Here is a 27132-nt window from a genome sequence, read left to right as displayed (position 1 = left end):
AAGTACTTATTAGCACTTATTTAGTGTTGAATGTGCCCCTGCATCCTAGAAATCTTTGTCGATCGAGCAAAGCCTTGCCAGTTGCCAGCCACCATCTGCCTTTCATCCGGTGTCGTGCTCCTGACGAGTCTTTTCTATCCTCCCCCTTTTTTAGCCACTAGTCGCTGCTCAATACGTATCTCCTGACGCCGTCACGAGGCCGAGGCCGAGGCTTCCCTGGCTCCCTGGTGCACAAGCACAATTTTTGAACATGGCATTCCTAGCGCAACCTTGCCATCTTTACTCCATATTAACCGTTAGATATTCCGTATTAATGAAAGCAATTCAAACATTTCTGACGTGCCTAATCCGGTCTAGTCCAATCCATCTCGCCAACTCGCTCAAAACACCTTCAGTTCTCTACTTGGTACATATTTCGATAAATGCCAAGCTTTCCATCGTTGACATGACATGGCAGGGATTCGGCTAGCAGCATCATGTACCCGTCAACGTGGAATTTACATTACAGTGTTTGTGGGGAACAGCCTCTCGAATAAAATTACCTGCCTCGCCTATCTAATCCGAAATAATCGGTATCCTACCAACGCCGAGCTAATGCATACTGCTGGGGATCGCCGTCCTGGCTGAAAGAACAAACCGCTGGTACGCACTTCTGGGGCGGCCAGCTAAGAATCGGTCCAGGAGCTCACCGGAGCAAGATTGATAGTATACTTCACCTCGTAGTTGATAATACAAATCGTCCGCCCGTCTTCGTTTCGCCTGTTCTCTCGTTTTCAACCTATGTTCAAGATGCAAAAAAAGTGCCTCCCCCCCTCCTCCTCGCTGCCTGTAATCTACTACCAAACCCGAAATCGTTTCATCTTCAAATGAAATCATGTCTCAAGTAATATGATAGTCAAATAGGCCGAGAACATACTCCTCCCTAGCAAAGACAAGATCCCCATAAAGCCCATCGCACATCCACATACGATTGGGGGAAGCTGCTTTGAACTGTTAGTAAAGTCTCCGTGTCTTACCTTTTTGAAATGAATTTTGGTTCCAACTAATCCGGCAGGCAAGTGAGTATAGGGGTATCATCTTTCTGGTTGCGCTGAAGGTAATGCTGACACCTGTGTTCAATCCTTAAACAGATGACAATCGTATCTTAGTCAGACTGCATTATCAGTCCGCCATTTCAGGAGAAGGGGGGCCGTTTGATAATATATAGCTGTAGGGGGGTTTGGGGGAAAGATGTTAGCATCACATGTGCGCTTTTTTTTCCTCTGTTCACTAGGAACGTTGGCGCTTGACATCTACAGAATGGTTAACTCTGTCCGGCATTAGACGACCATATTAACTTACTTTGGTTATCGTCGACACCTAACCCATCGTCACCACGGGCTCGTTTTACAGCACCGGATGTCTCCTCTCCACCAACCTCGTCTTGCAGATGAGGCTCCGCTTCATCTCCCCAATCAATTTCCGCGAGATCATCTTGCTCAACGAGGTCACCCACGGTGGTTTGGTCGATGATGGCATCGAGAGCCGCAAGTTCTACTGGCGTGGACGCCGCCTCCCCATCATCTTTCAAAGTCGTCGTCGTAGTACTGGCATCCGTGGCACCAAACTTTGCATTGGCGTCTCCGAGATCATCCTGTGTAGATTGCTCGACCGGCCCGGCTAGGTTACTATCGGCCACTTCTAAGGGCTCGTCGAAATCCGGGTCAATCAGATCGCGAACCTCGTCTCCTGCATCTTGAGAATCGCCACCGAGTAGCTGGTCATCGTCCCCCTCACCATCTCCAACGTCGTCTTCTGGAGCGAGAGCGCCCGAGACCACAGCTTCATCAAAATGCGGGGATACTTCTGCCAGTTCTTCCATCGCATTGCCATACTGAGGATCAGAATCTTCGAGCTCGTTAACAGGTTCATCCTCTTCATAATCCTCTCCAATGCTTTCTTGTCGATCCGACAGTGAGTCTTCATCTACGAGCCGCTCCAAGTCTTTCTCGCCCGTTTCTCGGTCACTCAAAACGTCCCCAACATCTTGTACCGCGCGGTCTTCACGAGAGCTGTCATCATGGTCCAACTGGCCACTCAAATTCTCGCCAGCTGAGATATCTCCAAGGCCAGCAGTGCGTGGTACGGCCGATTGGAACAGATGAATAACATCATCCAACCCCTTGCCTTCAGAAGCACTCTCAATTAAAAAATCGAATCGTCTACCCACACTGGGTCTAGTGAAGAGATAGGTGTAAAGTGGCCGACTGCTTTCAGGGTCCCAGTTCTTAACCAAAGTTTCAAAAACCTCAAGGATTTGCCTCAAGCTGATGCTGCACAGAATTTCAGGAGGTGATGACTATGAGGTTGTCAGTTGTCAATGCTTCGTATTTGGTTCACTGCCCATACTTACTTCTGCAAACTCTAGCCCAAGTTCGTCCACTTGAAATACAAGATCATCTTCAGGATGGAGTTCATTGGCCAGTTCTTGTCGCAAACCACTCAAGACTGAATCGAAAGTATGGTCCAAAACTGAAAGCTGGGAAAAGAAGCCTTCTGAAGAGAGTGAGAAGAATGGAAATTCATCACCCCTGTATTGCACTGTAATAGCTGGAACCCCATTCTCTTCGATATCAGAGTACTCTAGATCCAAGAGAAGATCTTGATCGGCGTCATCCTGCAGGTCCCCATCGTCCCCCATTCCATCGCCAGCTGTTTCCAGTTGCTCAGAATAGGAATCGTCCGCTCTGGCCGCATCACCATCATATGGAACAGAAGCAGCTTGATTCTCTGTTTCGGAAGTAGATAGCTCGTTTGGAGACATATATTCGCCATTGTCAGCTGAGGTTTCAGGATCTCGCAAGCCCTCCTCCACCGGCTCGTCCCCCTGTTCCCAGCTTATTTCATGATCATCAGCTTTGTAGTCTGCCTCTCCAAGTCCCTGAGCCTTCTCGTCATGAACAACCTCTTCCAGCTGCCGCTGCTCCGGCGTAGCTCTTTTCTCATCACCATTATCGATGGCTGCAGGCGTATCGCGGTGCGTAGGCTCGTCGAAATCATAGTCTATTTCATGGGACGCTTGTCGGTTCGCATCGTGTCCTTCATCTGTAGTCCCCAGCTCTAGTTTGGGACTTCCTGCCTGGTCTTGTTCGCCACCTTCAAAAAAGTCCACTTCATGTCGAGCGCCATCCTCATCTGGGGCTTCAAGGCTGGCCTTCGCCGAAACGACGGTTTCGGCACCATACATCGCTTCTGTAGTTTCATTGTAGCCCAAGTGTTTCTCAGCATCACTGTCATAGTTGATTAAATCATCATCTAGGTGTCTGTCACGGCCAAACTGAGGTGCCGCGTTTACCTCCATTTCGGCCATGTGGACGGGACAGCCCGGCCTGTTCGCTATCCCCGGCTTGCGAGTGATTGCAAACGCTTCGCAAAGTTGAGAGAGGCCAGCGAATGGTAAAGAAACAATGTGAGCTACTGGCGATGTGCAGGCGTCCGGAGCTGGTCGACGATTCCTAATGGCGCCGTCGCTTGGCAGCCGAATGAAAGAACTTGACGCTGGATTAGGCTGCTTGCAGATTGTAATTAAATCGTTTGTCACAAATCCCGGTGCGAAACATTGGTTAAGGTGATATTAGGGTGACGAAGTGTCGTCGATAAAAGTATTTGCTCCGCTGGGATACGTTTTCTTCAGCAGTGTAGAACGAAAGTTGCAGTCACGACTTGATCACGGAAGCGGAATGAATGCAGCTGGGTACCTAGCAGCTGACTGAGGGAGATGGAGTGGATCTCTGCCCAAAGACAAAGAGCGGAAACAGAAGAAAATGAGTGGGAACACTCTGCCTAAGGCAGGATGGGTACGGAGTAGACAGAGGTACATATACCTACCTAGGTATGTTAGGTACCTAGGAGCCCATATTACATCTGGTGGAGGTTCTGGTACAGAGATTGGTGCGTAACGTATTGACAAACGCGCCGACCTCCCTTGATTGCCCCTTCCCAGGCAGGTTCTGCCCCACCGTCAGCCAACGCACCTGACTTGATGACTTGCCGACTTGGGGACTGGGTGACTTGGGAATATTGGCCAGTTTGATTGAGAGACGCCCGCCCGTCATTGTACCGGAGTGCCAGAAACAACCAGCCCGTCCAAGAATACAGCTAGCTCAACACTCCCAAGTCGCCATATACGGATTTTCAAGATGGTGCGCGTCGCATTGTAAAGAACCCATGCTACCCCGTCCTTTTGCTAACCCTCTCCAGGTCGTTCTCGCGGCGTCAATCTGCACCCGCGGGGGGAAAGCTGTCCTTTCCCGCCAGTTTCGAGAGATGCCACGGTCGCGGATAGAAGCCCTCCTCGCCTCGTTCCCAAAGCTGGCCGACAGCGGCACCCAGCACACTACCGTTGAGCAGGACAATGTTCGATTTGTCTACCAGCCGCTTGACGAGCTCTACATGGTGCTCATCACCAACAAGCAGTCCAACATTCTCCAGGACATCGACTCCCTGCACCTGTTCGCTCAGGTCGTTACCAGCGCATGCCGAACTCTTGATGAGAGAGAGATTGTCCGAAATGCCTACGAACTTCTCAGTGCCTTTGATGAGCTGGTTACGCTTGGGTACCGGGAAAACCTCACCATAAGCCAGATAAAGACCTTTTTAGAAATGGAAAGTCATGAAGAGCGCATCCAGGAGATCATTGCCAGAGTACGTCTGCCACCGCATCCGCCATTTGCCGCCATACCATGAATTTTTGGGGTCTGTTGTCTTGCATGCTAATGCCATTGGCAGAACAAAGAGCTTGAGGCTGCCGAAGAGCGAAAGCGAAAGGCCAAGCAACTTGAGATGCAGCGCAAGGAGTCTGCCAGGGGTAACCGGGGAATGCCACGAACTCCAGTTTATCCAACCTACACTCCTCCTTCAAGACCTAGCGGTGCCGATTCGTACGATTCATATGAGGCTGAAAAGAACAAGACGTTTAACAAGTTGGTTCAATCTCTAAGTTTGCTTTGCCCATGGGATCGTGCCCGACTAACCCATAATCAGGCCCCTCGCACCAAAAGGAAAGGGCATGCAGCTGGGCAAAAAGTCCAAAACCACGGACATGTTTGAGCGAGTTCGCGGCGACATGGGCGGCGAAATCGATGACACTCCCCTGGTAGCTCCCACGGCGGCTGCTGCTACCGAACCCGTCGAACCCCGGGTCTCATCGACTCTTGACCGCGATGCTGTCCATGTTACCATCTCCGAGTCAATTAGCGCCAACCTCTCTAGGGAAGGTGCTGTCAACACCTTGTCCATTAGCGGCGACCTTTCTCTTCGCATCTCCGATCCCAGCCTCACCAGGGTTAAACTTGGCCTGCAGGCCGTCACATCTCACGGCGCACAATTCCGTACACATCCCAATGTGGACAAGAATTTATTCAATGGGTCCAAGACGATTCAAATGAGCAACACAGCACGTGGGTTCCCTGTCAACAACTCAGTTGCTGTCTTGCGATGGAGAGCCTCGCCAAAGGCGGACGACGCCAGCTCCTGCCCCATCACCTTTACTGTGTGGATTAACGACAATGGTGGCAAATACAATGTCACAGTCGAGTATGAGCTTACCGGCGGCGATGCGCTGAGAGATGTCAGCGTTGTCATACCCTATTCAGGAAGCGAGCCTGTCGTGTCTAGCTTTGATGCGGCGTATGAGGTCTCTGGAGACATGTTGGAATGGAACATTGGCTCAGTTGACGACGAGAACCCCAACGGTGCTTTCGAATTCGAGGCTGAGAGCAGTGATGAGAACGATTTCTTCCCCATGGCTGTGAGGTTCAGCAAGACGACACCATACATAGATGTTGATGTGAGTGTTCCCGAACAACATGGGAAAGTTGAGCAGCGAGGAAATGCTAACTAGATGCACAGGTAAAGAAGGTGTCCCTGTTGGATGAGGATGAGGAGATTACATTCTCGAAAGAGGTGAAGTCCACCGCAGACAACTACTCTGTTGAGTAGATAGATATCAATGGAGTGAAGTGAGTCAAAGCTAGCTTTATATACGATGGCAAGGGGATTCGTAGTTTCTGAGCAACGACACAACACGTTGGGCAAGCAAGTGTAAAATGTCAGTATTAGGCGGAATGGCGACACGATTGAAAAACAAAAGTAGGTTCAACAATTGTGTCGGGATGAACTTGTGCGGTCTCGGATAATAGACAATGTTGAAAGGAATCAGAGGGAACAAAAATTAAAAGTCCACGTGTAGTAGAGTGCATACAATGGTGACAATGGGTATTGCGTCGGCTGGGCAAGTGACAAGAATGGTGGGGGTTCCTTCCTTCATTCAATGGCTCAAGCACAAGGTGGGCAACTCCAACTCTCGAACACCACCACGTCACAAGCCCGACGACGCGTTTCTATTTTTATCCAGACTTTGCACTCCACGCGCCAGCTGGTTGACACGATATCGAGGCTTCCTAGCTATGAGCTGTGTAACAAAAGAGCCGTCTTTGACTCGTTGAAAAGGCGCCTGGTCGGCCGTCATGGCTCAGCGGAAACAGCTCTCACTCTACAGCGAGACTGAGCTCGAGTCCAAAGCCCCCGTGGGTTTCCCTTCAAGTTGTCCCACGCTCGACCTGTCTACCACGTGGGATGCTGTCGACAAAAACCTATTCATTTACAGACCTCCCCGTCAAGCTGTTTCTAAAATCCACCAAGCTGGGGCTCCAGGGACGCAATCGTCAGAAGTGGTCACCGTGACCTGGAAACCAGACGGTAACTACATTTCAGCAGCGTTGGGCCTACACTACACAGACGGTGGCTAACAGATTTCAATTAGGTCAATTTCTCGCAGTAGGATGGAGCGACGGAGTTGTCAGGCTTATGGGCTTGGAAACGAATAAAGCTGCTCATCACATCCCAGTGTGCGGAGGAACGGCCAACATCTCCCGTATTGGCTGGGCAACCTGCAATGTCGCAAGTAAATCACCAGGAGACCTCTTGATACAATCAAAGGATGGTATACTCACAAATACAACGACTTCCGACGACAATTTGCCTCCTAATTTGCCCCAGGAGCTTACTTTTCTCGAGGTTGACACCGCCCTTCCCAAGATCAGTCCCTTGCCTACCAGTAGTGCTGGCGCAGAGTAAGTGACGGCCAGTCTCATTCTCTGAACAGAAGTGCACAATAGACTTACGACTGTCTGCAGTGATGATGCAACTGTATTCACGTTGCGGACAGGGATTGAATTCTTGTTTCAACCGCCGAAGCGGGAGGAATATGAGCAAGTGAACGTCATGATAGTTGGGACGGACGATGGCAAGCTGCAGCTAAACATTTACGATTCCTTTCTTATTGGCACATTTCCCAGTCCCATGTCAGAGTCGTTAAATACGCCGCCATACATGATTTCTCACGCTGCTCATCCTCGGCTATCAACACACGCTCTGGTCTTTGCACATACACAGACGGAGCCGGAATACCTCCACCTAGTCCCGATGGACCTGCCCTTCATTTCGTCATCCCCGATTAACTTGTGCCTGCTGGCTTCCAAGTTGACTACACTTCAGAAGTTGCTGCGATATATCAAACAAACCCAACTCCACATGCAAGTCGAATGGAAGAATACCCGAGAATTACCAAGCCGATTTCTGCGCAGCGTGCAAGGGGATCTAGAAGAGCTGCCAAGCGGTCCCCGAAGCATCGTTCCAGCACTGTACCACACTGTCGTCACCGGACATGCGTACGGGCCAGTGCGAGAATGGCTGATTGATAGTCTCGCAGAACGTGTAGGTGTCTTTCCGGCCTCCAACGTGAGGGAACTGAAACATGTCCTAATATCAATCCTTCGAACAGGGTCACAAGCGATGGGACAAAGCTGTCGTCTCCGGTCTCGAAAATCTCCGCAGCCTAGTCCACGAGAATTTCCTTCCGGCATTAGAGCGCTGTACCATTATTCTCAGCCGTCTACGTGGTTTGGCCCAATTCTATGACGACAGAGACGACATTGGATACTCGGTTACTCAAACCAACAGACTTCTCGACATTATCGCTTGTCTGGGTCTAGTCGGCCACAAGATTCTATCCAATGTCATGGACGAACTGGAGCATTTCAACGCGTTTTCTACATGGTTGCGATTTCAGATTGATCGTCAAGCTTCATCTAGTACAACAGCAGATGAGCTCACCGAAAAAGAGGCAACTATGGACACGTCAAAGGTTCTCACGTATATTGAGAATTATCTCACCCATAGTCCACTTGATGTATACTTTGACCAAGTCTCCGAGGAAGACTGGCAGGCTGACTTCGATCATATCGAAGACGGTGTCGGCATATTGCCCATTCTTGACGCGCAATTGAAGAAACAAGAGTCAGGACAAGGATCCCGAAAAGCTCTCCAGCACGTAGACTTCCTAGTATCATACGTGACGACTTGCTCCAGTCGAATATTTAAGGACATAGCAGAAGCAACAAAGCGAAGCGTACGGTTCGGCAAGGCTGTCAAGCTGTCTATCGGGCAACCCATTGCACTAATGGACACCCTCATATTCCATACCAGCGGGAATGCAAGTTGCCCCGAACTTTTACTCTTGATTCCAGACAGGTAAACTAACTAGCATACAGGCAGGCAGGATATACACAGCGCTAGCATCAAAATCATACAGCGATGAAGGCAAGCACCCAGCGGTGGACATGGACAACAAATAAAACAAATCTCTAATTAAAGCAGTGTACATATTCCGATCCGGCGTTGACATCAAGAACGGCATTAGTAGCAGTTCTCAGACGACATCGACGTGCATTCGTCTCCCCAATAAAAAACTAGTCGACTTGAAGTTTTTAAATGACGAGACATTGGCCTTACTGTGTACTCAAACTGGTAATTGTACCAACTTTTTTTTTTTTTTGCATAACATCTTGGCACCTTCTAATTTCAACTAGATAACACTTCAATCGTCACCCTCGTCCCGCTCGAATCCGACCACCTCCAATACAAGGCATACGACTCATCCCCGGGTGATACACCAATTATTGAACTAGCTGATTTACAAGAGTTTGCGATCCCCCCCGAATACGCCATGCGACCTGTTCGAATGGAAGTCCATGACAAGACAGACCTTCGAGGAGAGCTGCCTGTGAGAATATGCCTGTTATCGAGTAACAGGACAACATGGCGGACTTTTACAATCCCGCATTGACGTCATTCCTTTGGACGGGGGCTGATTAAACAGACGATCAATTAACCCGCTAAAAAGCAATATGAAATACCCCTAGTTGTTGGCGTCATCTCCAATTATGAGTGATATATTTTGAGTTTATGACCTGACCGCACGTAAGAGTCTCTTGATTTCAGTGACGCTACTTCCGTGGTTTCGTAATGTTGAAGAACTCCGTCAACCCCTCTACGACTGCCTCAACATTCATATTGACCAAGGGCATCCTGTCATATGAATCATCTCTCATAATCGCAACCAGGGCCAGGTAACGATCCACTTCCCTCAACATAATGGGCTTATTGCTATCATGCAACACGAGACAACTCTCGGCCGTAGGACAGCCAATCTGCTCATCAAGTTTGGTATTCCACGGCTCTCCTTCCAATTTCTTGCGACTCTCGTCACTACGCTGCCATGTACCATATACCTCTGTAATATCAATAATAACATCAATATAGTCGCTGCAAATCTCATAACTTGCCATGTCAGCCGTTGCATTGTCAGTAGCAATATAAATCTTAGAAAGGACGTCGAAAAGATATGCCTTTTCAAAGCGACACGTTCGACAGAGATTGGTAAGCATGGACTCCAGCGTCCCTAAGCGAGGGATGAGTTTCTGTATGACTTTGCTAAAGGCCTCGAAGATGGAATGGTTATAAATGGAAGTGAGGTGAAATGTAACTGGCGCATTTTCGAATCCGTGATCAGACAATTCATCTTGGATGCGGATGGTAATGTCGCGCTGGATATCAAGCTTGTAGTCATCGGAGAGACCATCGACTTTGTGTATAAACACTTCGATGTTGATGTTGGGATAGCCGCGTTGTAAAAAGAGAACAGTGGCGTTGAGGCGGGATACAGCTTCGAGATAGTCGTCTTGGGCATCGATCACCCATATTAGAGCGCCTATCTCACCAAAAATTGCATCCATATCGAAATTGGCGTTGTCGAAAACATCGATTTGTCCTGGAAAGTCCCAGACTTGGAAGTCCATGAAGGATCTAGCGATTTTGTCAACAGTGCAATGGACCTAAAATAGACTTTTACGGTTTCTTACGCCATAGAGTCCTTCTGTATCCGTGCTGTCGACTCCAGAAAAAGGGTCTCATTGGGAGGTAGTTTATGGAATACAACGCTCGAAATAGAGGATTTCCCACTCCTGCAGAGTTGTGAATATGCTGATTACGGCCTCCACCGACACAAATAACACTCACCTTCTCTGACCCATCAATAGAAGCCTCGGCTTTCCCTTAGGAGCCAGAGCTATGGTGGATGCACCGCGTCTAGCCACTGCCAAACGTTTAGCAGCATCTTTGCTTTGCGCGCCAGTTGAGGACTGCATTTGAATGCGTTGCAAGGTTAGTTCGGCTGGACTCATGATGCCAGAGGACGAACGAGCTGTCAAGTTCGTATCATCGCCCAACTCTGCGAGTAGAGTTTCGCGAAGAGGAGGGTTTAGCGACATTGCAAAGTATGTACCAAAGCAAGTATTGCAGTATTGCTGAAAGGGAATAGGAAATAAAAAATGAAAAAATTACAAACTGAACGGCCACCGGTTAAGCCAGCGCTTGCTGATAATTTGGGTGCAGAGTAAGTGAACGCGAAAGTGGTTGGCCTCCCGAATATACTTAAAAAGACTCTCGCCATCGTCCACCATACGACCAAACAACAGTCAACACAACTCTTACAAAAGCGAGTGCCATGTCACAAAGCCAAAGGAATGTTGCTACCCAAAGTGCCAAGTCGTATGGCTTTTCGTCGCTCAAGGCGACCGCCACAGTCTCACGAGAAGCGATAGACTCGGGATTATCTGAGATGTGAGAGCGCTCCTGGGCCAAGGCAGCAACAGAGTATTGTCATAATGTCGTCTTCCATTAAGCGACATAAGCCACACCTCCCTGCCTTGTCCTAGCCTGGATGCGCTTGCGACCAGGCGGACGGCGAGTCATTAGAACAGATCAGCATCAAATGAAGCATGGACCCCGGAAGAAGCATGTCGTTGAGGCTCGGCCCAAGCCGCAACGCAACGTGGTCATTCCATGGCACAGGTCTCCTTGCAATGGTCTTCGGATCGTCCTAGAACCCGACGAGAAAATGCATACGGAGCGATGCAGCTAAATTGCAACAGCATTAGCAGCCCACTGGTTGCATCACGCTAGCCCGACCATACGGTCCAAAAGAAAAACATCGTCGTGGCGTGGCCAGAAAGCGAAGATGCAAGCCAATTGTTCCGCTGTGTTACCCCTATCTAGCACGCCACTCGGCAGCTTGGAAAGCGTATCAGGGATGAATGAATCTGACCAGTCCAGGACAGACGGAAGCAAGATTCGAATATTTAGCTGTTGCCGAGCTTGCGAAACCAATGGTAATTTTCCTCTCTGCACACTTGGTAGAAAGAAGGCAACCAGTGGTTTGCACCAATGCGAATAGAAACAACAAACAAAAACATCTCAGCATGCCAGCCACTCACCTCCATTCTGGAGAGGCAGTGCTCCCAATGGTTAAAAGATGGCCTCTGGGCTCTCCGGAGACGATAGCAGGCGCAGGGTCACCGCGACCTATGAAAGAGTCGATGGTGTCTGCAAGCCCAGAAGATTTTTCAGCTTCAACAGAGCCCTTTGAGTGCGATGTGACCAGGGGTCATCGAAGGTCAAGCTGAAGCTCAAGCGAGGTTGAAATGATGGACCCCAGGGCCGCCGAGAGAAGGACGAGTACGCAAACAAGTACTCTGCATCGAGTTGTCAAATCCACAAAAATTGGCCGCTGTTTGGTTTTTGAGCACTCGGGCGCGTTGCTAAATCGAATTTCTTTGTGGGTGAGATGGCGATGGTTGGTGGTGCACCCTGAGGCCTCGTCGATAAAGAGAGCGGCATGGGACTCAAGGCCGTTGAAGTGATGGAGCTTGGAGGATGGAATCTGCCATTGGACGGTTAAGAGGTTTCAATGTTTGGGGTAAGGCAGTTAGCTGACTGGCTGGCTTCCTGTTGGCAGGAGGCAGGTACCTGTGGATGAGTAGCTCCTGCCTGTTTCCGCTTTCCGCAGGCGGTCAATTGCGGGCCGGCAATGAAACACGAGCACCAGGCAGGTGCAGGAAGGACCAGCCCTGGAGCCAATACGGGCTGCATATTGGAAGCCAACCCAGAAACTGCCTGGTTGACATAGTCTGATTGAACATCAACACACCTTGACTTCAGGACCGATGCAGGAAACGCCTACCCATGGCATCCTTGAGCCTACATACCCGCTCAATCGTGGCAAAACGCATGCGGCCAGCCACTAAAAGGAAAAATGGCTACTCCGTACATGCAAAGGTATCAATTGCATATTACGGAGTACCATTGCATCTATTCTTGCCTTGTCAACTGCCGTGTGATCAATCGCCGAGTCTCCCAAGCCTCCTCTCATTACCCATCATGAGACCATGAAAGAATGAAGCCATGAGAGAAAACAGCTTCTCTGGCCCATTGGGACTTGCAATGTGGTGCTGAGAATTAGCTACAATGCACGCCTCCACCACCACGACATCCACTACCTCAGATATTGACAGCTCCTCCTGCTCACCGGCGGCGATCTACGCCGTATCGAATCTGCCACGTTTCTGCCAATGGGGCGCCTCCAGCCGGCAAGGAAGGGCCATGTCACTCCATGGTCTGGACTGCCCGAGGTTTGTTACACTTGTTCATTGAACCGTGGAAAAGGTCTGGTTGTGCTCACCACCTTTAGATTGTCGCTACCCTAAGCGCTTGAAAGGGGGGGGAGGAGACTGAACAGCCATCTCCCACCAAGTCATTGGCTCATTTCGACTTCCTTTTGTGATCTCATGAACAGACTATGCATAAAACTCTTCCGTTTCTTGCTTGTTTTCATCTCTGGTGAAATCATCATGTCCACACTGGCCGTTGGAACCGCTGCAGGTGGTATGGCATCAACAGGAGGCACCGTTTTATCTTGTCGCTGAGACGCCATGGATGTCATCGATGCGGGTTTCCGCAAAATAAGCGACTAGACAAATCAGACACTCGGAATCAGCTCCGAAAACACGCAGCAGGATGCTTACCTTGGATCTTCGCCCCTCTCCATTTCTGTCGTCATGGCCTTGCAAACCTTGCCCAACCGACGCTCCCATTGCTGCGGCTCCGCCGTTTGCTGAACATTCCTCGACAATAGGCACAAATAGGACGAGACCGCGTGTTGGGGTAACCCTGAGAGCTTGCTGAAGATGGGATTGGAATAACGCTGCATTTCGTCTGTTCGTATCGGCCTTGACTTGATCTGCCAATGCAGTAATCGTCATGATGTATGCTGGCTCGAATGAGCCACCGAAGAGCAGACACATCCCATGCTGTAAAGATATGGCGATTGAGCTTGTAGGGCGGCTGTACCGGATCGACAAATGATGTGTGAGTTCATTCATGAAGAGATACTCGTTGGTAATCTAAAAAAAACATTGTTAGCATTGTACTGTCTGGCGGCAGAAGATGGCGATGCATACCACAACATTAGTCTTTACCTCGACGGAGAGGAGTGATTCACTTCGCAAGATAAAATCACGCCGCAAGCCAGTATATTTGCTATGGGCTGGCCTCCCTGAGTTCGGGGCGCGAGGTTTTGCCAGGTTTGGCTTTGGCAGAGCGCTACCAGAACCATGACCAACATTATGCCGTCTATTCTCGGATGTTCTCACTTCTCCCTTCAGTACCGGTTCCAAACTAGACCTTCGTATGTGTTGACAGTCCCGTCTATCAGTGTAGGCAAGCTTGGGAGATGGGGTGCGCCGAGACGGCTCATGCATCATAGGGGTCGGCACATAGAGCCCATCTGCAGCTGGAGACGGCATTCTTCGAGAGTTTGGAGATGAGATGTCTGCCATTTCCGAAGTGATTTTCTCAATACTCAATACGTTGAAAAAGAAAAGAAATAATGGCAGCACATCGACGGAGATGACCTGTCTCTGCTCCATACTCGATGGACGCCAGTCCATGGTTCTGGTGCACTTTTCTGCTCCTGGAGGGGGTTCGTCACACAAGACCTCGGGGTTGTGAACAATGCTGAGTAACATTAAAGGCTTGAAGGATGTGACAGTCCTCCGAAGAATTTCTGGGACATTTTAAAGTTCTCTCAGGATAACACGAAACAGCACGAGGCACGAACACTGAGGAATCTGCCAGTTGCTCCATCACTCAGAACGGCTGTGGCAGCTGTTTGAAAGTGCATGGCGCCCAAATAAGAGGACCGGAAGCAGGGTGTAGTAGACGTGAACTTGTGATGACCGCCATAACGGAATGAAAAGCTATACATGCGAATGAATAGAGGCCATCGGTTGAGGCTTGCCCCATGTGATTTTCATCCGCTGTGCATGACACAAAAGACGTGGGAACCTGGACGGGGAATAGAAACAACAACTGTTTACGAGATGACTCGCATTACTCTCATGTCGTGACACTGCTGCTGAAACATGTATGTGCCACGAGGTACCGTCTAATCTTGCATACGAAGTTGCATGGGATCGAAGTGATGATGTTGGCTGTTCTACTTGGGAAGTGCAAAACTAGGTATACTGACTTTCAATTTTTTGAGCGCTAGAAATCATTCATTACGTTGCCAAAACATTCAACTCAATCCTACTTGTGAAATGTGCAAAAGGGAAAAAACACGCCTAACAATACCGGTGCATCCTCCGACGTGGCCTCGGACGCTTTATTCCCGCTCCCAAAAAGAACCCTCCAACAGATGAAATCATCTCTCCCGAGGGTAGCGAAGCACTAAGGCGCCATGAAGAAAATAAAAAGACGTTATCCTTGGTCCCACGACGTAGTTTCTTGGTAAATTACGAGGAAGCCGAGCCGTCCCGCAGGTGTAAAATAACTTCCACCTTCTTCTCCATAACTGCCTGGAAGCAAGCCGTCACCAAGATGAGCAACTCCAGAGGCACGAGAAGCACAGCCAGTGCAAGGGAAGTCTGGCTCTCTCTGCACAAAGTGCCAAAATAGGGACGAGTGCTCATGGGTACACTTTTCCAGCGACAAGTCCAACTCTGGAATGAGACGACCGTCGTGGAGGCGTTGATGGCGTAGAAGAAGACCATGGCGACGAGGGAAGCGATGAAAGCAACGACAGGCGCCGTGAGGCTGACCGCAGAATGAGCCATTATTCTACCTCGAACCTGTAGAGAAATCGTGTTAGAAGATTCTGGCAGCCACCTTTGAGGTTGTTCGCTCGTGATGGTGACAACTCACAAACTCGTTCTTGCTCGCAACCAAAGAGACCACATTCATAGCCGTCACTATCGCACTACCGGCAACTAGCGAAGTGGTCGGTCTGATGTCAAGGCTCTCTGGCCAAAGGGACAACAAAAAGTCGGCTGGCAGGTGTGTGGCATTGTATACAGACAGAGTGTCTGCGGAGAGGCCCAGGATGGCAATGCCAGCAGCCAGCGCCAGGCCAGTCAAGCCAGTACGAAGACTATGAATGAGCTTAACCTTTTGGACTCGGGAATGAGACTGAATCTCACTGGAATCGACCTCAAAGTCTGAGGATGACAGCTCGTTCTTGAGGCTCGACGACATGTTTTCTGGAATGGAGGAACGAAACGGTCCGTCAGAGATGGAAGAAACAAGGAAAATGAAATACCGAAAAAGCAAAGAAAGAAAACAGAAAATAGAAGAAAGTGGTGAAAACCAGCAAGATTGGAAGTCTGGTGTTGTCTACAAGGAGCAAGGGCAGTCGACGGGTGTTATAGATATCGGACAGTGTTCCATTGCCGCTGGACTTGATCGCACACTCCTGCTACTGCTGGCATCTCTTATTATTCAGACCAATTGGATGCCCGACTCGCTGGCCGCGGCCCTGACCGCCATGCAGGATAACCGCGCTCGACACGGAGGCGGCTCAAGGCTCAAGGCGAGCACGAGATGGCTGACCGAGGTGGAAGCTGCTTGGCATGGGATTGGCCAGAGGGCAGATCAAGGTGCGAGGATTGACGCATCTGAAGTGTGCCATGGCGCTTACACCAGGTCAGCGACCAATCATGAGGCGATGCCAAGGTCGCTTTCAAGGGCAAGCGCCGGGCGGGACCAGGGGCCAAATCATTGTTGGTTGATGCATTTGATCTGGTTGATACATGGAGGTGAAAACGAGGTGCACTGTGCTGTGGCCGGCGCGCAAGCAGTGGTTGTGGTCCAACGTAGCCAGAAGTTGGCGTTCACCTCGCCCCAGCAGACTCCCATGATCGGATAAGGAGTCGAGTCTCGTGCTGTGAAAGTCGACGAGAGCGGCTCTCCGATGCTCATCTTTCACAATTTCCAACAAGGACAAGACAACACTATACCAAGATTAGCACGAGATTCAGTGCTTGACGAGCACGTCAGCGTTTTATCACTTGCACTCTTTATTTTGTTTTATCAGTTGATGTTTGCCATGGCCAGTGCCACGGTATGGCCTATACTTGTCAATTTTCATGGATGGTTTGATACGAAAGTCCACAGTATTGCATGAGCCTTGCCTTCCATTTACGATGACAAGCCTGTATTGCCCAGTCGCTTCTGTGCTATATAATTTGTCAAAGTGCTTCAGCTGTCCGAGATTTGACTTCATTGGTAGTTATATCCAGTAAGAGGTTGAGGAATGCCCTAATCGCAGCAAAAACCAGACGGCCCGGAAGTTGGAACCTCTCAGAGGGGGAAGGAGTGACCTGCTTCATTGTTCCCCTGACCTGCACGTTGTTTTTTGGGTGGGGGGAGGGAGGGGGCTTGGGGTAGTTGCTGCCCGACAAGCGACGGAAGGAGCGTGCCGGCACGGGTGCAGGTGGCAGGTGGCTGGCCGGTGGCTCCTCCGGGAAGTGGTGCTCGCCCCTCCCACATGAATGATTCGTCTGGCATGTGCGTTCGCTGCAGGACAACGTCGAATAGGCCGTCGCGAGATTCAGGCAGCAGCAAAAAATTGCTGCCATCGAAAACCGCGCCAGGACATCGACTTGACGTAGTAACTTGACGACCGACAGACGATCGTCCCAGGTCCTTGGCTGACTCGACGAGCCAGCGCAAGCCGGCAACCCACGGCCAAGACAAAGACAAGGACAAAGACAAAATACCAACCATCTTCATCCACCGGAGATGTGGCCGGTTGGTCTGAGGTTGCGAAGACGGCCCTTTTGTCCTTGTGCCCTTTTGGCCCTTTGATCAAAATGTCAGGTGCCCTGGCTTCTTCTCGCCCATTCATTCCTCCCTGCTGCCACTACCACCGACCGTTAATTTGACATGTCAGGCCCGTGCAACGCCGAATCTTTTCGGATGGGGTTATCAAATACCATCCGGGCCGATGAGCTCACTCCTTTGGCAGAGTGCTTTTTGTTCTTACTACTATTTCCCTTCAACGACATGGTTACGACTACGGAGTACGGAGGGAGCACTGGCATTCTGTTTTGATTGCCTCGACTGTCTCGGCTGTGACACAAGACCTGCAACCACTAGTAGGTAGGAACCGTACCCCAACACCCTGGCCTTGTTGGTGACAAACCCATGGCGTGCAGACAAGGCTAGAGTCTCTCATGTACTCCGTACGGGGAAAAGACTAAGGAGAACGACTGCCCCGGTCGCACTGTGACACAAGCTGGGCCGAGTACGAAACATCAGAACAAAGTGGAACAGGCGTCAGGCGCTTACACTGGCTGATGGAGCAATAGCAAACATTCAAAACTGCTAGCACGGTGCAAACGGTACCACTGCGTTAGCAAAAGCCCGCCATGGTCCGTCTGCTCGATTCTTGTGGTTGGCAGGGGCTCCACGAGTGAATATTCGGCCCGCTAAACGACCATCGGAGTTGTCATTACCCCGTACAGCATTAATCATGGTGAAACCGGTCATTTGTGCTGGCCGACTCTCTGGCTCTCCGCCAACACCAAATTTCTTACCCCGGGCAACTACCGTATATACTGTGGTCCACGAATGATGTATTCATGCACGTGGTGTCTGAATGCGAATAGAACCAGACAAGATTATCATCGAGTATGCTACCCTAGAGGCCCGCAAGAACGTCCGTACAGGTCGACCTGTAACACTGATGCAATAAAAATGGCATCAAAACCCTGGCCGTAAATGCCGGACTCCGTTGCTTCAATGTTGTTTGGTAATAACATATTTGATAATCCGTACACGGCGAGTACTGCATCCCTAATCCAAGGAGACTGGCAGTCAGGGCCATTTTCTCCCCCACCCATCCTCGCCACACCGGGGCACTGACAGCGGGAGCTATTACGACACCATGCATGGGCATGGTTTGGTGGCCGGCCCCCTCCCTCCTTTAGGGACAGGCATACATACAGTAAGGCCAAGCTGGGTAGACAAGGGAGGGCCTGCATAGTACCTCAATAATTTACGGGAGAGTTGGGTTGCTGATTGGGGATTGGCATTGACCTATTACCCAGCGTCTAAAGGGCATGACCTCACAGCTTCCGACTCGTCTTCAAAAGGCCGTGTGCCCTTCCCCTGCAAGCAGTCCCGACAGTTCGTCACCCTGGTATTATTTTGGATTAGTATTAGAGAATCAGAAGAAAAAAAAGAGGGTTTGATTTCTTTTTGGGCGCGATATGGTTCCTAAAAGGACCAACACTATACTCACGCTCCATACAACTTGAGGACCGTCAAGCTATCCTGGGGACATCATCAAATCCGTTGGTAATCCAATACGGACAGCAAACTTTGAATGTTCATGGACAAGAAAACGGTTATTAGAGGTGCGCCACGCCGTATTGTTCCGAGGACACTCCATACTGCAAACAGGGGATCGACGGCGCTGCCGTTAAGCAAGTTGCACAAGCGACGGCCTCGAGAGGACCGCAATCTACACCCCTGCAAGAAAGGCCACTCCACAAGCTTCCATATCACAGAACCTTGCTCGGCGCTGTCGCACCGGTTCGCGCCCATCATCCAGGTTTCTGGGACCAGACATTGCTGGAAACATTATTCGACACCGTGTTAGTGGCTGGTGCATGAGCAAACAGCGTCATTGTGCCATAGGACAAGAGGTTGCTATTTGGGTGGCAAGAACAAAGGAGAGTGCGATGCTCTCCCTGCAATTCAGCGGGCAAAATATGGATTCTCTTTGATTGCCACCGGAGTCGAACTCTGCGCGCTTTCTTGTCTTCCTCTGTTACCATATGTGATGGTTCGGGCTTCAGGCTGCATCACCGCATCACTGCATCACGACTGCATCACCCCTGGCAGCCCTCCCCCACGCCGTTGAACATGTTTCACAAGTCGGAGAAGACATCGTTGATGGCGTTCCCGATAATTATCGCGGGACTAGGCACTCCTGGCAAAGGGTATTCTCACGAGCACAAACACAGTCACATTTGCGGCGGAACCGGCCTCCATAGTAAATCCCTGACGGCTTGGTAGGCTTCGATCTAAAGTCTACCACCAGTGGTGTCGCTACAAAGGACATGGCACAGAACGGGCTGATCTGGCAAAAGAACTCGCCCAGAATTGTTAGGGTTGACATGCTAGCACCGAGTCTTAATGAGCCAGCTCGAACAGTGTCTCATCCACCACCAATCTAAGCTATGATGACACTGACGAAGAAGAGATAGCTCACCAAGAGTAGTTCAACGAGGTGTCCGCTAAGACTAGTCGAGGGCAACAGGAGTATCTCCCATTGGCCTGGATACGAGCGGGTGGGAGTTTCCCAAGCCACCGGCAGCCCCATGCATGTCCAAGCCGACGGTAGTTGCACCTCGTCGTTCCAAACAAGTCAGCGAAGCCCGGACCCGTGCACCGCCAGTGGTGATTTGAGGCCTCGCTCGGGGGAATTCCAGCATCCACTTGGCGGTTGACAGCAGCAGGAGCCAGTACCGGACTTTGCTGCGACTTCAACTGTCCGGAGCGCCAGGACCAGGAGCGCCGAACATTGAACGCAGAACCCTGGTCCACCTGAAGACGTGAAGAGGGGCACACGGAGTATGGAACTAACTGGGGATCAAGCAATGTTGGAGTATTAGAGTGGAGGAGGATATTCTCGAGTGGCCGCCGCCCCGGACACTCCATACACACCCAGGACCCAGGCCAACAGGATCCAAGCAATCAACGCTTGCGCCGTCTCGTGCGATTTTCAAAGGCGGAACGAGGACGTCTCCGAGAGGTCCATTGTCTTGCCATTTTCGGCAGTGGCAGTTTTGGGTGTCCATCTCGGTGCCGTAATTTAAACATGCCTGTGGGCTAGGAGTAGCTCTAGCTCTAGACGCGGCATGTCAACATATGTCCCTCGGCCTGCAGAAGCTCCTAGACATATCTTAGTTGCCCTCGCGAGTATAATAGCTCCCCACTCGCCTACCCCTCAACGGGGAGGGTGAAGGGAAAGGGAGCGAGAGCGAGAGCGCGAGAGGAGAAGGACGACATTGAAGAGTATAATAATCACGCCTATTTCTATTTCTGTTCGCCATTGGGGCTCGACGCTTCACCTCTGTTTGCACAACGTCCGTCGCCGTTACATTTTGTCCATTGCCACAAACTACAAGCTAATTTGGTACCGGGGGTCACTCAAGGCAGCCCTTGCATCCAGCGTCACATACCATTGAGAGCTTGCTTGGGCAAAATGGGAGCTTTCTGCCATCAGACAAGGCTTGCTGCAGTTCGAATACCCGAGAAGAGCAACGAGACGCTGAAGCTTGTCAAGAATGCTGTAGCTCCAAAACCTGCTGAATTCGTAAGTCTATTTGGATTCCTCATGCTATGTGTCTGTCTGGTGGGCGATATAAAAGGCATATATCCTAGCTGCGGCGGTGGTCGTTTTTTTTCTTTTTCTTCTTTTTGCCCGTGGGCTCTCGAGGCTAACGACATTTCTCTTCCCTCTCACGGGCATGCAGCCGTTATTCTCCCGACTTCCGCCAGAGCTTCGTCTGAAAATATGGAATCTAACCCTGCCCTCTTTGAGGCTGGTGTCGATACACTGCGGCGCCGAATCACCATCGCTCTGCAATCCGCAATCCCGTACCACCACCACCTCATTTACTGGATGCACTTCAAATGCTGCGATTCCCGTCAACATGCATGTGTGCGCCGAGTCTCGAGCCGAAACGTTCAAGAGTTTCCGGTTCGCCTTTGGTTTCGTGCGCACCCCAGGACATATCATCTTTAATCCGAAGAGCGACATTCTCTACTTCGGACCTCGAGAGGGATACATGGCTGCTGATGCTCAATTTCATACTTGCATGTCAATGTGTGACCCGGCGCAGTTGGCTCTCGTGCGCCGAATTGCCATTAGCGATGCTCTGTTCTGGGTTGACGAGATGTACAGCTCCATGGCGGCCGCGAGCCTTACAACCAACGTCATCAAACAACTGGCATCACGAATGCCCGCATTGGAACAAATCATATTCGTGCCCCGTGAACAAGACGAGGCGATTCAACCAGCTTTCACAGAGGAGCGAATGGCGCGCCAGATTCAAATGGCCATGCATACTGTCTGCCAACAAGACTCGCACTGGCGTCCACCGCCGTGGACAATTGTGTCTTTGCAGACACTAAAGACAGCCTGCGGATGAAGTCGCCAAGTCTGATGAGATACCTGTACAAAAGCAAAAGTGTGCTGTTGAGTCAAGCTGAGACAACCCGGTCCATCCCTTGACTCACCAAGCTACATACATACGTACGGAGTAGTACTCTGTACTACTGTAGAGATTGAAGTGTGGTGGTTTGACCATGGCTTTTTGACAGGAATTATCCGGTTTACAAAGATGGGCAATTAGATCGTCACCAATCCTCGCCCCCCCGTCACCACCACCATTTTCCTCCCCCCTTCCGCCGCCCGTGACACACGACATCCCTCCCACCCCTGCGTCGGAGTCTTTCCACCGAGGTTGGAGTCGGATGTCTCTAGAGACCTCAGACACGCATACGCAGATGGCAGAACCACGGCTACTTGTGCTTGTTGCATACCAACATCCATACATACGATACCACGCTCGACATTGATAACGGGAGGAGGCGAATTGCAGTGGAACAATTGCACCTGGAATGAGCCTGTAACAGCCAGGCGCCAGACGAGCGCCGCGGCTTCCTTGTCTTGCAGCCATGCGCATGATTTAATTGACGCTTGCCACGGTGGCATTGAGGAGAGAGGAACATGATTATAGGAAGGCAAGGAACGATCCTGGAAGGACGGAAAAGACAAATATCAAGTCTGGTGTTTTAGCAGAACAAGGGAAAAACTGTTCTTTCGTTTCCATCTCATTTTATTATTCGTCTTGGGATATCTAAAACGCCCATCAACATGGCAAGGCGAGCGGCAAACAGCTGTCAGGCTGGCCTGTATTTTGTCTCGTAAACATGCAATGAAATCATTTACTTCATGTATCGATCCGGTTACTTGTGACTAATAATATTCTGCATCTAAGACAAATGGTTATTAAAAACCTCGGCCGTTCCTCGTTGCCTGCTTACTTTTGCTCACTGTTGAGCCGCATGATTGCTCCGTGTTTGACACAAGGTTACTTACTTGTTTCGGACATTAGACATGGGATAACTAACTTGGTGAGGAGAGGAGCAGGGGGGCGCGCTCCATTGCAATTCTTTTAAATCAGGACGAACGCACGGCCCTGCATGAGAAACCTGTGATGATGGGATGAGCCGGAAAAGTGGCTGGATCGACGCTTGCTAACTTTTACACCCCCCTCTCCCCCAGGGGCGCATGCAGCTTTCGTCATGCATAAAATCTCCGAGTACTGACTGGATCACACGCACTCTATCCATGTACCAGGAAAGCGTTAGCTTCGAAACCTCTGTTTTACTTGCTAATTCTTGCATTTTTTTTTTCTCCTTCTGGGGGTCTTGCGAATCGGCGATATTAACGTGCATCTGTTTCTGCGTCAATTTCTTTTTTCAATGTTCAAATCACACCCGTCTCGTCTGGATGCTACCTTATTCTTGGAACATCGTTTGGAAGAGACAATTCATATCGTGGGTGTCAACAGGCTGTCAACTTTTACGGGGCCTGTCCCGTGTCTGGAGTGTCATGAGGCAGTCAATTTTTCGTGCAGAAATACTGTTGCCTAGCCAGAGGTATCTCCCAAAAGCATCATACGAAAAAGAAAGCGTCTCAGCTACGGTATGTAGTGGTTTGGAAGCTATGGAAGCTAATTGACGACAGGATGTACCCATGCCTTCCTTTTGCAAAATGTAAGGCTATGACGTTCAATTCAACTATAAATCACTCTTGAGATACCCTAATGACGATCTTCGCTCGGTAGTGTCCCCGGCTGGATGGTCTGGGCTGCTTGCTTTCTCTGATATTTGTGACAACATTTCACGGCCAAGATGTGGTTGGATGAGGGCGGTGATGGTGTGGGTGCCAAGATGTTTCCCATCCTGCGAAACTCGACGTTTGGCAAGTCGTGCTGGGCAAATTTAACGTTGGGGGCCATCCATACGAAATAACCAAGCCGTCGTAAGTAAAGGTTTGTTACAACTGCTGGCTTTAAGGGAATAAAACAAAAACCTAGTTTGATATAGCTCGGTGACAGCTTCATCGACATGACATCCGGCTGCGAGAGCTAGATCCTTTAAAAATTTCTGCACTGAAGAAGAGGGTGATTCCGTGACTTGGACCGCCATTTATGCTCCCATACCAATCCCTTTCCGACGACCCTTGAGAAGTGCCTCAAGCGCTTGACCTACCGCTGGTAGATCTCCAAGCATCGTAAGGTGGCCCCTCTCCGTGCTGACTCTGCCTGAACGGACGATGGAATACCCTGCGGGCAGCATAGCTTCTCGTGCAAGAACAACTCCGTCTCCGGGGCGAAAAACCAAATCGTCATAAGCATCCGCGCAAGGTATAGCCTCTCGTCCTGCTACTTGGGCTGCGTATACGGTTGGAATTGTCTTCCCGTACAGAACGGCGTGTGGCGGATAGGCATTGGATGATTCAAGTTTTTCAGAGTGTGCCAGCTCAGATCGAAATTTACGAGTAGCAGCAAGCGTCCGTCTGAGGTACTTCAGATATCGTTCTTGATCTATCGTCAAAGTATTCTGAGCACCTGAGGGAGGCGACGGTGAACGCGGTGGAGATGGGAGCGGAGCGACTCCGTGATAGTGGGTCTCACTGGTGGTAGAAACAATGTTTTGGGTCTCATGAGCCTCCGGCGCTTTTTTCGTCTTGAGAAGCGAATTCGGGAACAGAGAAGACAATGGAGACGTTAATCCCTGCTGCTTGTCACGACTATATGGCGGTAGAGCTGGTGCCACACAGGGACTGAGACGCCACTTGACCCAATCATCAGCATTGAAAAAGTCAACTGGGTATGACTCTCCAGTTTCTTTGTCGATGAAGCAGAAACCATCATCGGGAAGCAGTACAAATGATGTACGAATCGAGAAATTAACTTGTGCGGTGAGCAGCTTCTCGTTGAAGAGGACTGCGTCACCATTGCGGAATGGTCCTAGGATGTTGATACATCTTTGAGGGACTCCGGCGTAGAGTACGCCTGCAAAAAGATGTGGCTGGAAGTTAACAGCATGTCTTGTGATGAGTCCACCTAGACTGTGAGCGATGACGATAGCTCCACGAGACTCTGGGGGTGTCCCAGGCATATTAGACGGCAACTTTGCAAGGAACTCCTGTAATCTCTTTGATGATAAGGCAGGGCTCAGCCGCCAATCATATCCGTAGTCCCATATTCGGAGAGTTCCATTGCGTACATTTGGAGAAGACCGGAGTCTCTTGAAAAGCTTTCGTGAAACATCCACCGGGCCGATATGTTTGAGCATGCCCGAAGGAATGATGCGTTCCTCCATAGTTTCTTCATCCTCATCCTCTAGGCCTACTTCTAGGTTTGCTTTGCGCATGTTGAAGCCCAGCTTAACCGGAGCCCAAAGTTGCTGGTGTGGCGGCTCCGCTGATCGAAGCACGGAGCCACGATAGCCCCCCAAGATAACTACATCACCGGTGAGATCTTCCAAGGCACGATCCATCGCCACCGACGAAGCGCTTGACTTAGGTAGCACCTGACTCGGTTGTGCAATGGGTACATCTGGACCAATATCTGGTTTTTGTCGACTAAGTGTGTTTTCTTCAGTCGAGCTCGAAAACAGGCCGTTAAGTGAAATTGACGACATGCGGGACGCTGCCTGCAAGCGTGGAAAGCTGGGCATCTTGAAGTTTGGTACGTCTGGAAGGCTATCTCTGATGGCCATGAACCGGATATTGACCATTTCTCGGACATCGCTGAATCTATTGTCATCTCCTAGAGAAGACTGTCTTGACAAGCTGTGGTAGAGGAGGCTTTCGTCGGAGGTAACGCGTCGCAACACGGGAGGCCGTGGCCGCGAACTGGAGGACAAACTGGTCCTTGATGCGGTAGAAGGCAGTGGCGTGTGTTTATCATTCTGCTCACTCTCAGGATAGTACCCAACGCTATGGGCAGGGTTGGTTGTGGATGCTTGGGTCAGTGTAAAGGACCTAGGACGAGGGCGACTTGCCAACTTGGAGCTTTGATTTAGACTATTTTTGTGGTCTCCCGTGAAATTTGAAAGAAAAGAAGTTGGCAAAGAAGGTAAGAGATTGCCGTGGCCGGTGAGAGATGGGAACGCCTTTTGGAGTTTCTTAAAAGCTTCTTGTCCAGTGGATCGTGAACGATGTTGTCTCGTCGGGCTGAATGCGGACCCGAGCACCCCTCGGGTTTGCCGCGAACGAGATGTGTCTTTGCTGATGGCAAAGTCTTTTGGCCTTGAAATCCATGGCGAAGGCATTGGTAGTTGATCTGGTGTTTGAGAGCTGGATTCGGCCAAGACTTGGCCATCATCCACCACCTCGTCTCTTAGCCGGGAACTTTTGGCTATTTCCGATAGTGTCCCAACGTCAGGACTGTAATTATCTTCGCGTTCATCCTCTTCATCGCCCTCGATAATCGCGCTGTCAAAATACCCACCCCCAGGTACCCGTTCAAGAGCTGCTGCCTTCTCCGCCGCCGGAGTCTGAGCAGATGTCAGATGACTGGCCGCAGCGCTAATAGCTGGTTGAAGAGCAGCCTGCGCCTCATCTTGGTCTTCAATAGAGGCCTCATCGGACAAGTTAGCCTCTTCAAGACCATCTGGGATATCATTCACTTGTCTTCCCTCAGCAGCGGAGGCCGACACTTGTGATGACATCCTAGCCGCTTCATCCGGCCGCGGGAGATCTAGCTGATTTGTGATGCTCATATTTGCCAACAAGCTGGTGTGATTTCGAAGATTGCGCGGAGACAAAAGCGGAAAACTCGACGGAGCCAATCCAATGCCGTCTGAGAGGCTAATTCAAGTCGACGACAGCATGAGGGCTGTCACTCAGTTTTCGCGACGTTCAAAGGCTACGCACAACCAATGAGAGTGCTCCGTTGTTCATCACTGCAGGGGTCGATGAATGCTTCGTTTCCAACGTTGCCCAGGTATAACTAGACTGATTCTTCCAATCGAAGAAGCTGATCCGAGTATAAAAACAGACAATGTAGGGGCGAAACAGAAGACTTTTGACCGGGAAGCAAGGAAGGAGTGAATTGAAGGATAAGCATGAGAAGACTGTGTGTTATGGGCGACAAAGCCACCCACCAGCTGGGCGACAAGGCTCTCTATGTGCAGGCTTCGAGCTAGTGGATCTCGGGTAAGGCGAAGGGCCGTTGGCTGTGTCGGCGTCATAATCAACACCGTATCCTTCCCTGTCTTGCCGGCTACAGCGGAAACCCGGCGCGGATGGGTCTATCTGGGCTGAACTGCATTGGGCTCTGCTAGGGCCAGGGTGGCTGTTGGAGCATAAGCCAGAGTCAGTTTGCTAGCCCAGACTGGATACAATTCGTCGTTCCAAAAGTCCGGTGCACCCGAACAAGGCAGCACCAGAACCCAAGGCGAAAACACTCGCCATTTTATTTTTTGTTCTGCTTTGAAGCCGCCTTCTGGCCAATTCATGGATGGCATAGTAGCCCCCCCCCC

General features: G+C 50.4%; 8 protein-coding genes across 8 annotated transcripts; 3 read left to right on the top strand and 5 right to left on the bottom strand.

The window, feature by feature from the left end:
* Positions 1-1269: 1269 nt before the first annotated feature.
* G6M90_00g087860 (uncharacterized protein) lies at positions 1270-3340 on the bottom strand (the record flags this gene model as incomplete). Its single annotated transcript, XM_014686843.1, has 3 exons — positions 1270-1292; positions 1342-2338; positions 2393-3340. The coding sequence occupies 3 exons, from the start codon at positions 3338-3340 to the stop codon at positions 1270-1272; spliced, it is 1968 nt and encodes a 655-aa protein (XP_014542329.1).
* Positions 3341-4178: 838 nt separating this feature from the next.
* On the top strand, positions 4179-5979 carry ARCN1 (Coatomer subunit delta; the record flags this gene model as incomplete). Its single annotated transcript, XM_014686844.1, has 5 exons — positions 4179-4181; positions 4240-4683; positions 4768-4961; positions 5023-5827; positions 5890-5979. The coding sequence occupies 5 exons, from the start codon at positions 4179-4181 to the stop codon at positions 5977-5979; spliced, it is 1536 nt and encodes a 511-aa protein (XP_014542330.1).
* Positions 5980-6506: 527 nt separating this feature from the next.
* On the top strand, positions 6507-9271 carry cut20 (Anaphase-promoting complex subunit 4; the record flags this gene model as incomplete). The annotated part of the gene is made up of 8 exons (XM_014686845.2): positions 6507-6738; positions 6803-7112; positions 7176-7755; positions 7823-8533; positions 8592-8640; positions 8698-8847; positions 8910-9103; positions 9224-9271. The coding sequence occupies 8 exons, from the start codon at positions 6507-6509 to the stop codon at positions 9269-9271; spliced, it is 2274 nt and encodes a 757-aa protein (XP_014542331.2).
* A 55-nt stretch (positions 9272-9326) lies between these two features.
* Positions 9327-10649, bottom strand: gtr2 (GTP-binding protein gtr2; the record flags this gene model as incomplete). The annotated part of the gene is made up of 3 exons (XM_014686846.1): positions 9327-10185; positions 10242-10343; positions 10399-10649. The coding sequence occupies 3 exons, from the start codon at positions 10647-10649 to the stop codon at positions 9327-9329; spliced, it is 1212 nt and encodes a 403-aa protein (XP_014542332.1).
* A 2321-nt stretch (positions 10650-12970) lies between these two features.
* Positions 12971-14165, bottom strand: G6M90_00g087820 (uncharacterized protein; the record flags this gene model as incomplete). Its single annotated transcript, XM_014686847.1, has 3 exons — positions 12971-13186; positions 13242-13619; positions 13677-14165. The coding sequence occupies 3 exons, from the start codon at positions 14163-14165 to the stop codon at positions 12971-12973; spliced, it is 1083 nt and encodes a 360-aa protein (XP_014542333.1).
* An 846-nt stretch (positions 14166-15011) lies between these two features.
* G6M90_00g087810 (uncharacterized protein) lies at positions 15012-15750 on the bottom strand (the record flags this gene model as incomplete). Its single annotated transcript, XM_014686848.1, has 2 exons — positions 15012-15347; positions 15421-15750. 2 exons carry the CDS (start codon positions 15748-15750, stop codon positions 15012-15014), a joined length of 666 nt encoding a protein of 221 aa, XP_014542334.1.
* Positions 15751-20770: 5020 nt separating this feature from the next.
* On the top strand, positions 20771-21719 carry G6M90_00g087800 (uncharacterized protein; the record flags this gene model as incomplete). Its single annotated transcript, XM_014686849.2, has 2 exons — positions 20771-20881; positions 21042-21719. The coding sequence occupies 2 exons, from the start codon at positions 20771-20773 to the stop codon at positions 21717-21719; spliced, it is 789 nt and encodes a 262-aa protein (XP_014542335.2).
* A 2068-nt stretch (positions 21720-23787) lies between these two features.
* On the bottom strand, positions 23788-26370 carry G6M90_00g087790 (uncharacterized protein; the record flags this gene model as incomplete). The annotated part of the gene is made up of 1 exon (XM_014686850.1): positions 23788-26370. One exon carries the CDS (start codon positions 26368-26370, stop codon positions 23788-23790), a length of 2583 nt encoding a protein of 860 aa, XP_014542336.1.
* Positions 26371-27132: the final 762 nt, after the last annotated feature.

The sequence above is a fragment of the Metarhizium brunneum genome, chromosome 5 (genome assembly GCF_013426205.1).
Source record: "Metarhizium brunneum chromosome 5, complete sequence".
NCBI lineage: Eukaryota > Fungi > Ascomycota > Sordariomycetes > Hypocreales > Clavicipitaceae > Metarhizium > Metarhizium brunneum.
Note: the sequence above shows the minus strand (reverse complement) of the source record. Positions and strands in the feature narration are given on the sequence as shown.